The sequence below is a fragment of the Lepidochelys kempii genome, chromosome 15 (genome assembly GCF_965140285.1).
Source record: "Lepidochelys kempii isolate rLepKem1 chromosome 15, rLepKem1.hap1, whole genome shotgun sequence".
NCBI lineage: Eukaryota > Metazoa > Chordata > Testudines > Cheloniidae > Lepidochelys > Lepidochelys kempii.
In genome coordinates, this window is record NC_136394.1 from 1,502,778 (window position 1) to 1,515,233 (window position 12,456).

The 12,456-nt window shown below is 43.2% G+C and overlaps 1 protein-coding gene across 11 annotated transcripts in view; it reads left to right on the forward strand.

The window, feature by feature from the left end:
* Positions 1-12,456, forward strand: part of ASCC2 (activating signal cointegrator 1 complex subunit 2) — a 48,233-nt gene that overhangs the window by 3,914 nt on the left and 31,863 nt on the right. For 7 of the 11 annotated variants that reach the window (XM_073313084.2, XM_073313073.2, XM_073313075.2 and 4 more), the window contains 6 exons: positions 178-277; positions 1,154-1,312; positions 1,678-1,848; positions 4,646-4,775; positions 8,035-8,102; positions 9,337-9,447. In XM_073313084.2, coding sequence (XP_073169185.1) covers positions 197-277; positions 1,154-1,312; positions 1,678-1,848; positions 4,646-4,775; positions 8,035-8,102; positions 9,337-9,447 — 720 coding nt within the window. In that variant the 5' untranslated portion in view covers positions 178-196. The remainder of the gene's footprint in view (positions 1-177; positions 278-1,153; positions 1,313-1,677; positions 1,849-4,645; positions 4,776-8,034; positions 8,103-9,336; positions 9,448-12,456) is intronic. The other 4 variants (XM_073313079.2, XM_073313082.2, XM_073313083.2 and 1 more) reach the window with 1 other exon arrangement.

Sequence of the window (12,456 nt, forward strand, 5' to 3'; positions counted from 1 at the left end):
TGTCTCCTGAAGTCTGATGTTTGGTGGTGTAAAGGTTTCCTTTGTTTTGATGGGGTTCCAGACTCTAGGGGTGCTTTTTATAGAAGGGGTGCATTTTAAACCTGTCTTGTTTTGTTGTTGGTTAATTGTTTCTGTAAACAGTTCCTCATATTGCTTTTATGTTGGTGTTTGCCAAAGACAGAGAGATCTCAGCACAATGCCAGTATTGCCCTTGGATGAACTCCAGCTTAGAGAGGCGGATCCAAAGACAGGGAAACTGAGGACTTTACCAGCATTGGTGAGCTGTGTAGTTTTTTAAATGAAAACATTCAACAAATCATTCTCTCATTTCAAGAAGCGACTTTAGCAAAACTGGCTCTGGGACCAAAATACAGTGAAACCCAAACAGCTTCCCTATAGGAGGAGGTTTTATTTGAAGTGAAATTGAAGTCTGCATGTTGTAGTGCATTGAAACTATTTGGGGCTTTTGTTCTATGGTGTATCCAAGTTTATTATAAATGTAGTCTTCATTCCGAGAATTGCTTGATGGATAGTGTTGATATTCCTGTAGTGGAGAGGAAACTTACTGATATTTGAAACTCAGTTTAGAAGTTTAACTCTGAGGTGAAGCATCAGTGTTGGTTCCTCTGTGCCACCACGTTCTGTGCCCTCGCCCATGTGGATTTGCAACCACAGGCTGAAGTCAGAGCTCAGTGCAATGCAAGCTGCACTAAAGGATGATAACCTGTTTGATTTCTGTATTGGATAGTCCAATCAGCTTGACTCTGGAAGGAGCTGAAGCAGCGGTATTGAAAGGGAGCAACATTTCAAAGGAATGACTTTGAGCTGCTGCTGCTGTTTCTTTTGGAGGTGTGGGAGAGTTGCTTGTCAGTGATTTATCTGAATGGGATACAAGGAGCAACACATACTGAACTGTGCAGGATTCTGAAAATATTATTGAAAAATAAGGATGATGCAGAACCACTGATCTGCAGTGTTTTAAAGATTAAAGAGCGGGGAGACCTGCCAGTGAACATAAGAGGATGGATTCCTGATAACTACACACCAGTTTCCTAAAAATATGAGAGATGTCCCTGGCTGCATAAATGGTTAAGAGGAATTCTTGTTGCTTGGTCCCTAATTTGTTAACACATTGTCTTTTTGCTTTCTGTAGCATCCAGAACTGAAAGCTGATCGGTCTTTTGTGCTATATAAACCACCCCCTAAAGTCAGAGACCCTGCTCTAGTGGAGGAGTTCTTGGAACGAGCAAAGTTCATTGCAGATGATCTGAACTGGCTTCTGGCTTTGCCTCATGATAAATTTTGGTGCCAGGTAACATTACTGAATAGATAATAAATAAAAACCTGTGACTTATATGAGTGCTTAGAAAAATAAGTAGGTTTAATTCATGTATCTGATGAAGGCTCATAATTGCCTTTTGTTGCTCGTACCCAAACATCTTTTTTTGGATCGTGTAACATTAAGATTGTAATATTTCCTTAAAGATTTTTGATAATGAATTTTAAAACTGTTAGTTTGGAATCAATGGACCATGGACTCCTCTGAACACCTTTGATTTCTTTGGCTTACTGTTGAATTTAAATACCATGCACTGCATATGTGTCATGTGATGTTGTGTACCACTGTGCATGCTTCATCTTTCCCTCTCCCCATTTGCCTTTGTTCTGTTGTATTAGGTCATATTTGATGAGACACTTCAGAAATGCCTGGATTCATATCTGTGCCATGCCCCTCGCAAGTTTGATGCATCGTTGGATTTCCCTCTGGAGGTGAATGACATCCAAAAATGCCTTCATCGGAGTGTCTTCCTAACCTTCCTCAGAATGTCCACTCACAAGGAGTCCAAAGTAAATACCTCTTCTTCTTACCCTCACTGCACACTGTATGGCTTACAAAAATTGATAGACATTTTGGGAAACAGACTGTGTTTCCTATTCATCTCTCCCGGCTGCCTTCCTTTTTTAGCCCCTATTTTTCTCATTCCAATAGTTTCCACAAAGATAGTCCACCAATCAGCAAAGGACAGAACTATCTTAAGTGCGTAATGATTTCATTAATCTGCTTCACAAAGGAAAATGCTACTCTTAATAATAGGTTAGCAAGGTGTGGCATTATAAATGGATAGTATAAGAGAATCTACAGTAAGTTAGCCTTTGCAGGGCTTCATAAAAGGTGTGAGAGACTGTCGGAGGCCCCTGTAGCCATGTGCTGGTGACCACTCTCATGCCACCTGCCGCCCTGGTCCAGGCATCAAGTCATGCAACCCAGACTGAGACTTCTCCCATTGTACTTTCTCCAAGTTTCTGCCTCTCCCTATGGTTGATTTAAAATTGCATCCAATTACAGTTTTCTTTGCATCATGATAAAGGGTGTGTGAGTGCAATGCTCATTAGCAGAGGTGGAAGTTTCACAAGGGCCTTAAAGAAACTCATTCTGTCCTCAGGTTTTAATAATTACTGACCTGAAATCCTCCTTGGTTTATGTCAGGGTTCCCTCCCCTCCCCCCTGATTCTGAACTCTGGGGTACTGATGTGGGGACCTGCATGAAAGACCCCCTAAGCTTATATTTTACCAGCTTAGGTTAAAACTTCCCCAAGGCACAAATTCCTTTCCTTGTCCTTGGACGGTATTGCTGCCACCACCAAGTGATTTATACAAAAATTCAGGGAGGGGTCACTTGGAATCCCTGTCCCTCCAAAATATTCCCCCAAGCCCCTTCACCGCCTTTCCTGGGGAGGCTTGAGAATAATATACCAATCAATTGGTTAGCAATATGAGCACAGACCAAACCCTTTGTCTTTAGGACACTGAAAATCAATCAGGTTCTTAAAAAAAGAACTTTATAAAGAAAAAGTAAAAGAATTACACCTGCAAAATCAGGATGGAAGGTAACTTTACAGGATAAATAAAAGGATTTAAAACACAGAGGATTCCCCTCTGGCTCAGCTTCACAGTTACAAAACAGGAATGACACTACCTTTTTAGCATAGGGAAAATTTACAAGCTAAAACAAAAGATAGCCTAATGCATTTCCTTGCCTACTTACAATTTCCGTAATTTTAGATGGATCATTCCAGGTATATTTTCAGGAAATATTGTACCTGCTTGGTCACTCCCTCCATACAGAGAGGGAACAAACAAAGAGAGCCACAAACAAATTCTCACCCCAGATTTGAAAGTATCTTCATTCCTCATTGGTCCTTCTGGTCAGGTGCCAACTAGGTTATTTGAGCTTCTTAACCCCTTACAGGTAAAGCGATTCAGTATAGCTGCCAAGGAGGGATTTTATGCTACCCTTTTCTTTATATTTATGACCGTTTATGCGTTGTCATGATGGTCAATTTCAGTCTGTTTTGAGAAAAGATCTCAGTGTGAGTGTTGGAGGAGTGGGAAGAGAACAGGTGAAAGAAGTGCTGTATCCTGTAGTTAACATCAATAAAAGTACTCCATACTTCTGCAGAGCCTTTCATCTGAGAAGGAATACTGTACAGACATTAATCAATTAAACCTCACAGCTCCAATGAGGTAGCTAAGTATTTGGGTAAATTGAAGTCAATGGTTTGCCTGTTGCCACACAGCAAATTAGTGAGAGTGCTAGAAATAGAACCCAGCAATCCTAACTCCCTGACCAGGGTATTAACTGGGAGAACACATGCTTTGGATGGATAATGTTTGCCATCATAAGCAAATCTTTCTTTTATTAGTCATTGCTTCCACTATTATTCTTTAAATTGCATACTTTCTCCATTTCAGAAGCAAAGAGAATTTTAGTTTGAAGACCTTTGTCATTTAGAATTTTAAAAACATTTCCAGCCTAACATGTTAGTTACATGAGTTACATCTGGAAGATGGAGTTGGTGTAGGGGTTTGGCGCACAGAGATGTAAATCAGGAGTCCTGGGTTCTGTTCCTATCTGTGCCACTGATGAAGTGATTTTAGGCAAGGAACTTAATTCCTCAGTGCCTTGGCTTCCAAATCTGTAAAATGCTTGCCTACCTCCCGGGGTGGTAGTCTTGATATCTTTGAGGTGCTTGGGTTAAAGATGTTCGACAATGCATAGGTATTACTGTAAATGCTTTAATCCTTGCAGAGTTAGGGTTACCATACATCTGGACATTTTTTCTTTTTTGATCCTCCACCCTCTGTCTGAGTGGATTTTTCAAATAAGAGGCAACGTCTGGATTTTTGTGACCTAACTAGCTGATGTTGCATCTCAGAAAGAGCTGTCTCCATTCCATGATTGGTCGCTGCAGCTGATTGGTTACTTCCTTGCAGCCACAGCTGCTGGATCCTGCCCACCCAGGCCCCAGCTCCCAGCCTTGGGGTGGGGGAGAGGCTGGGAGGTGCTGCATCCTGGGCCCATGCCAGTTACCCTGCCACGGTGATAGGGAGTGACACTGCCCCCCACCTCGAGAGTGAGGCTACAGGAAACCCCTGAAGCATCCCCCTCTTCCAGTACACACACACCCCTCCAGCATCCCCCAGATACCCCCTCCTCCCAACTCCACCTCCCACATTGTCTTCTTTTTGGGAACCTGAAATATGGTAACCCTATGCAGAGTAGAATATGGATTCTCTTTCAAGTTGTTAGAAGTTTATTTTGTCTTTTTTTTTTTTTAATCTGGTTTCTCTTGTTTTTAATAGGAACACTTCATCACACCTTCTGTTTTTGGAGAAATTCTTTACAATAACTTCCTGTTTGACATCCCTAAGATTCTGGATCTGTGTGTGCTCTTTGGGAAAGGAAATGGCTCCCTGCTTCAGAAGATGATTGGTTAGTCAAAGCTGGGGACAGCTTGTTGCTTGAGGCTTTCTAGTTGTTCTCTGAAAGGCAGGCATTGAAGGGGGTGGGATTGCTACTGAGTGAAGCAACCTCAGAACAAACTCTTCCTTCTAAAATAAGAAATTGGGATTTCTGAATAAGACAAGTTTTCTTTTACTTTCTTGTGAACCATCTTTATTTATGGGTGATGTGGAGAGGGGATTACACTTTGCTGTTTGGGAGAGCTAGGTTTGTTTCATAGTCCCTCTTGCTTCCTAGGGTAGATCTGCTACAGGGTCTCTTTATTGCTCAACAGTAACTCCTCTGGCTAGTTAAAATGCAGCTCTGAGACTGTAAAGGGACTCTGTGCTTCCACAAGGAACATGGACGATCCTGGGGGTGAGGAGAAAGTCCAGAAAGCCTTATTCTTTGCAGGATGAGGGAAGGGGGAGCAGTCTGACTGCTAAGATTGGTCCTTTTGCTCCTGTAGCTGGCAGCTAGACAAAACACACAATGTAATTGTTCTGTGACTACAGAGAACTTGAACTGGAAAAACAGAACTTGATTTTCATAGAGTCCCTGTTAGTTGCAAAGTATCTCAAAGCACTTTACCCACTGAATTCATCACTGCTCTGCCTGTGTCTGTGTCAGCAAACACAGCAGCAATTATACGTTTAGCAACAGCTCAGCCTTGGACATTAGAACCTGTTTTATGGTCAGAGGACGAGTTGGTCTGGACACTGCATTTATCCCTATTCTTTTCATAAGGGGCCATCTGCGATCCTTAACTTCCACCTGAGCAGGGCTGGTGGAGCACGTAGTTTTGGATACAATAAGATCTAGAATCCTTCATCTAAAATTCAAACCCAGACTGTTCTGAAGTTTGAATAATTTAACTTTTTTCCTTCCTTTGAAAGATGGCTATTATTGGATTTTTCATTCAATCCAAGCTAAAATGGGAAGTATGAGAAATCTTCTGACACAGGCTGTTCAAACAAGATTTTTGCCAAATTTCCAGGCCTCAGCACTTTGACTTTTGAATGCTGATCTTTCTCCTCTTTTTTTTTGTTTTTCTTTTTCTTTTTTCTTTCCAGGGTCTCTTGACATAAGCTCACTCTACTGTGCCCCAAATGCAGGAGACACCCCCCCAAAAAGGCCCTTTAGAGGAGTTATCAAAATGTTCTTTTTTCTTTTCTTTTTTTTTAAGTCTATGTTTCAAAAACCTAGTCTAAATAGTACATGCAATTACTGTGATTGTGTGTGCAACAGCAGTAATTGTGCACACAGATGTCCTGTGACATGTCTACCTGGCTGTTTGTGTATGCAATCATGGTGTCTGCATGTGCAATTCAGGTGTGCAAATGCATAAAATCAGATTTTTCCTGTCCTTATTCTTCTCTGTGAAACATTTTTCACAGGTCTTACACACATGTGTAAACTCTGCAAGAGGTTTGTCCTTGTGGTGGAACCATGGTAATCTGTACAGCATGTCTGGTAATTCATGGAAAAAGGGCAATCAATGTCTCTCCACTGCTCAGTTAAGATTTACAGCACTCTGCTATTCTGCAGAATATTTTGAAAAGATAATGAGAGCAATACCTAGTCTTATGTTATTAAGATAAGGCCTTGTTACCTTTAAAAAATATGCTACAGAACATTTGCTGGCATACATGGAATTAGCAATTAAAACTCAACTACAGCTGTCAAATAAAGGAACTAGGAGCATTTAGTGATATTATTTACTGACTCAACCAACCGTGCAGTGCTTGAATCATCTAGCGTCTTGGACAATGTGTTCTAATGAACATTCTCATTACCAGCCCTCCAAAGGCTCTTAAGCAAAATAAGATGTGATGGGATAAGAGGGAAGGTCCTCTCATGGATTGGTTAAAAGATAGGAAACAAAGGGTAAGAATCTATGGTTAGTTTTCAGAATGGAGAGTGGTAAATAGTGGTGTCCCCCAGGGGTCTGTACTGGGCCCAGTCCTATTTAACATATTCATAAATGATCTGGAAAAAGGGGTAAGTAGTGAGGTGGGAAAATTTGCAGATGATACAAAACTGCTCAAGATAGTTAAGTCCCAGGCAGATTGCGAAGAGCTACAAAAGGATCTTTCAAAACTGGGTGACTGGGCAACAAAATGGCAGATGAAATTCACTTTCGATAAATATAAAGCAATGCACATTGAAAAACATAATCCCAACTATACATACAAAATGATGGAGTCTAAATTAGCTGTTACCACTCAAGAAAGAGATCTTGGAGTCATTGTGGATAGTTCTCTGAAAACATCCACTCAATGTGCAGAGGCAGTCAAAAAAGTGAACAGAATATTGGGAATCATTAAGAAAAAGCATAGAAAATAAGACCGAAAATATCATATTGCCGCTATATAAATCCATGCTATGCCCACATCTTGAATAGTGTGTGCAGATGTGGTCGCCCCATTTCAAAAAAGATATAATGGAATTGGAAAAGGTACAGAAAAGGGCAACAAAAATGACTAGGGGTATAGAACAGCTTCCATATGAGGAGAGATTAATAAGGCTGGGACTTTTCAGCTTGGAAAAGAGACAGCTAAGGGGGAATATGATAGAGATCTATAAAATCATGACTGGTGTGGAGAAAATAAATAGGGAAGTATTATTTACTTCTTCTCATAACACAAGAATTAGGGGTCACCAAATGAAATTAATAGGCAGCAGCTTTAAAACAGACAAAAGGAAGTATTTTTTTCTCACAATGCCCAGTCAGTCTGTGGAACTCCTTGCCAGAAGATGTTGTGAAAGCCAAGATTATAACAGGGTTAAAAAAAGAACTAGATAAGTTACTGGAGATAAGTCCATCAATGGTTATTAGCCAGGATGGGCAGGGATGGTGTCCCGAGCCTCTTTGCCAAAAGCTGGGAACGGGCGACAGAGGGTGGATCACTCAATGATTACCTGTTCTGTTCATTCCCTGTGGGGCACCTAGCACTGGCCACTGTTGAAAGACAAGATACTGGGCTGGATGGACCTTTGGCCTGATCCAATATGGCCATTCTTACGTTCTCCAGCTGTACTGAACTGTTAGGAGATGGTCAGCTATATAGGAACAAGCACTGTACTTGTGGTGGGTATAGGTCAATAGTTCCACCCTGGGTGGTTACAAGTCTTATTTTTAGAGAAGATGCTGTGGATAGTACATAAGGACGTTGCTTGGTGTGAGGCTGCTTGTTGGGCTGAACGTTTGAATTAATCTGGAATGGATTTTTTCCTCCTCTTCTTTCAGAAAACATCTTCACTCAGCAATCAAGTTACTTCAGGGACTTGAATGAGACGGTGCCCACAATCCTACAGGTACTGCCTCTTTATCTGGCTTGGGGTGGTTTTCTGAGCCTCCAGGGGAGGCTCTGACACAGTCCCAGGAGGCATAGTTGCAGGCTGGAAGAATTGTTTGTGTTTCTTTGTAATTGATCCCCTGAATTATACCAGCCGATGTTAGATGGCTTTTATCTACAATGGTTTACTCACAGCTAACCCCCTCACATCCTACCTGTTTATGACACTATCCTTGCTGCGAATCCTTGGGACTTCCTGTGCTAGATAGTTCATATAGGAAGTGCCCATTTCCCCCTGCCCAAGTACAAGAGACTGAGACATTTACACTTGTGATCACACCCAGTAAGCTCACAGGAGAGAATGAAAATATCTTTGGGACCAAGATACATAAATTGCTCCTATACAGATATTAGCCAGGTCCAATGTTCTGAGCTTTCGTTGCTCTGAGCAATAAGAATTTCCCCACACTGACGTGGCTATGCTCGTATTTAATTTGAATATGAATCAAGGTACCTTGGCATCATTGCAATGGGAAAATTTGTGTTTTAGTCCTCAAACAAATAAATTTTAAAAAGTAATTTTGTCGAGACAGCTGGGATGGCTTTCTGTTCTCTCTGGTGTCTCCATCTCTATCACGCTTCGGATGTACTAAACTCAGCGGTCCAGGAGCACTTGTGTGAGAGATGGTGTCACATGTAAAAGTGCTCTGTGATGCCAGATTATCCATTCAAAACAGTTATTTGAAGGGCAGTGAAGATTCTGCCCATTGTATGTGGTGTATGTCTTGAAGCAATTACTTTGGGTTTACAGAGCTCTGCTTTGCATACTGTGTGTTAGATGTTTTGTTAATTAACACTATCACAGAAAGAGCATCGGGATATTTGCATGCACGCATATACCAGTCCAAAGTCCACTTGGTGATTTAAAGGAAAAGCAGTATAAATCCAAATACTCAACTTCAAAAATGCCTGTGGCCCCTCTGTTCATCTTATAGTCTGCTCTGTTGGAGGGAGGAGGATGGCAAATCTCCAAAGATGCAAATGTAATAGTTGTTTCTTAAGTTCTAGGCTGAGAGAGAAAGATACAGATAAATTTGTCCCTGCTTTCAGGTTAGGCAGCTCTCTATTGTGTGTAAATAGCAATGTCTTTTGTTCAGTTCAGCTGACAGTCATAAAAGGACTGCTGACGAGATAGAACACACTGGGTGCATTTGCCTGTCTGATGTAATAATGGTTTGCTCTTTGTGATCCAGGTGTTCAACAACGTTCTGCAGGAGTGTGGCTTGCAATGTGATGGGGCCTCAGCCAAGCCCCAGAAATTGGAAGAAAGAGTCAAAGTGACTCCTAGTACCATGCCTCTCCAGGTGGAGTTATTGCTGTAACCTTTCCCGCCGTGTACATAGCTTTTTTGCTAAGCTAACCACAGACTGTTAACCCGCATTGAGTCAAATGGTTCCCAGATACTTAGGTCTCATTAAGCATATGGCTCCTAGACATTGTTTCAGTGCTTATCATGTGACGGAGTTCCATATTCTTTGTTCTTCTATTCATTTTGGGTTGCCTTTCCCCCGATAAATTCTGGTATGACCTTTATTTCCTTTCCTTTCCAACCCCTGCTAAGCAGTGTGAAAGGGAATATTACGAAATAAAGCAATATCAAGGATCTGAGTAACTGCAAAATCGCTTTATGATGACGACCTTGCATTAAAATAGCCCCTTCCTTCAAAATTATTAGTTGTATAGCCATGGTGCAGGAAAGGGCCCCATTGGGCTAGGTGCTGTACAAGCGCATATTAAAAGAGTTTATAATCTAACGTAAATCTCCAGACATTTTAACAGTACAAACCATATATAGGATTAGTTTTCAAACTGTGAGGCCCACCCCCCAGTAGGGGCATGATGAGGTTATCGGGGGCACGAGGTAGGTGTGGGGTTGCAGCTGGCTAAGTGTCCGGGAGAGGGGAACAGCAGGGAGAGCACACAGGGAGTCCTGGTAGTGGTGGTGGAGTGCAGGTCTACCCCAGACTCACACCACGCTACCCTGCCCTGGCAGCAGCCACTTCCTCCCCTCTCTGACCACTGGGGACTCCCTGCGTGCTGTGCCCACTGCTACCCAGCCCACAGGGCCCAGATGCCTGGCTGGCCACAGCTCCATGTGTTTTTAAATCCTCTGAAGCCTGTAGGAGCGAGGGACTCTGGACTTGCGGGAGGGAGGGTGAGGAGCCCTGGTTGGATCCATGCCATGGTGTCGTCTGGGGATCATAGAATATCAGGGTTGGAAGGGACCTCAAGAGGTCATCTAGTCCAACCCCCTGCTCAAAGCAGGACCAATCCCCAACTAAATAGTCCCAGCCAGGGCTTTGTCAAGCCTGACCTTAAAAACCTCAAAGGAAGGAGATTCCACCACCTCCCTTGGTAACCCATTCCAGTGCTTCACCACCCTCCTAGTGAGAAAGATTTTCCTAATATCCAACCTAAACCTCCCCCATTGCAACTTGAGACCATTACTCCTTGTTTTGTCATCTGCCACCACTGAGAACAGTCTAGATCCATCCTCTTTGGAATCCCCTTTCAGGTAGTTGAAAGCAGCTATCAAATCCCCACTCACCCTTCTCTTCTGGAGACTAAACAATCCCAGTTCCCTCAGCCTCTCCTCATAAGTCATGTGTTCCAGTCCCCTAATAATTTTTGTTGCCCTCCGCTGGACGCTTTCCAATTTTTCCACATCCTTCTTGTAGTGTGGGGCCCAAAACTGCACACAGTACTGCAGATGAGGCCTTACCAATGTCGAATAGAGGGGAACAATCATGTCACTCGATCTGCTGGCAATGCCCCTACTTATACATCCCAAAATGCTGTTAGCCTTCTTGGCAACAAGGGCACGCTGTTGACTCATATCCAGCTTCTCGTCCACTGTAACCCCTAGGTCCTTTTCTGCAGAACTGCTGCCTAGCCACTCAGTCCCTAGTCTGTAGCAGTGCATGGGATTCTTCCATCCTAAGTGCAGGACTCTGCACTTGTCCTTGTTGAACCTCATCAGATTTCTTTTGGTCTAATCCTCAAATTTGTCTAGGGCCCTCTGTATCCTATCCCTACCCTCCAGCATATCTACCACTCCTCCCAGTTTAATGTCATCTGCAAACTTGCTGAGGGTGCAATCCACGCCAACCTCCAGATCATTAATGAAGCTATTGAACAAAACCGGCCCCAGGACCGACCCTTGGGGCACTCCACTTGATACCGGCTGCCAACTAGACATGGAGCCATTGATCTCTACCCGTTGAGCCCGACGATCTAGCCAGCTTTCTATCCACGTTATAGTCCATTTATTCAGCCCATACTTCTTTAACTTTCTGGCAAGAATACTGTTGGAGACCGTATCAAAGGCTTTGCTCAAGTCAAGGAATAATAAGTCCACTGCTTTGCCCTCATCCACAGAGCCAGTTATCTCGTCATAGAAGGCAATTAGATTAGTCAGGCATGACTTGCCCTTGGTGAATCCGTGCTGACTGTTTCTGATCACTTTCCTCTCCTCTAAGTGCTTCAGAATTGATTCTTTGAGGACCTGCTCTATGATTTTTCCAGGGACTGAGGTGAGGCTGACTGGCCTGTAGTTCCCTGGATCCTCCTCCTTCCCTTTTTTAAAGATGGGCACAACATTAGCCTTTTCCCAGTCATCCGGGACTTCCCCCAATCGCCATCCGTTTTCAAAGATAATGGCCAATGGCTCTGCAATCACATCCGCCAACTCCTTTAGCACTCTCGGATGCAGCGTATCCGGCCCCATGGACTTGTGCTCGTCCAGCTTTTCTAAATAGTCCCGATCCACCTCTTTCTCCACAGAGGGCTGGTCACCTCCTCCCCATGCTGTGCTGCCCAGTGCAGTAGTCTGGGAGCTGACCTTGTTCGTGAAGACAGAGGCAAGAAAAGCATTGAGTACATTAGCTTTTTCCACATCCTCTGTCACTAGGTTGCCTCCCTCATTCAGTAAGGAGCCGACACTTTCCTTCACTTTCTTCTTATTGCTAACATACTTGAAGAAACCCTTCTTGTTACTCTTAACATCTCTTGCTAACTGCAACTCCAGGTGTGATTTGGCCTTCCTGATTTCACTCCTGCAGTGTCCTGCTGACACCTGAGTGGGAGCTGTCTGCTCCCCTCAGTCACTTCCCAGATGGGTGGATGTTGGGGGTGGGGTGGAGTGAGGGCATGTTATGTGACTCCCATGTTGAAGGGGGAGCACAGCAAAAAAGTTTGGGAACCTCTGATGTAGAAGAATCATAGACTTTAAGGTCAGAAGGGACCATTATGACCATCTAGTCTGACCTCCTGCACAACGCAGGCCACGGAATTTCACCCACCAACTCCTGTAA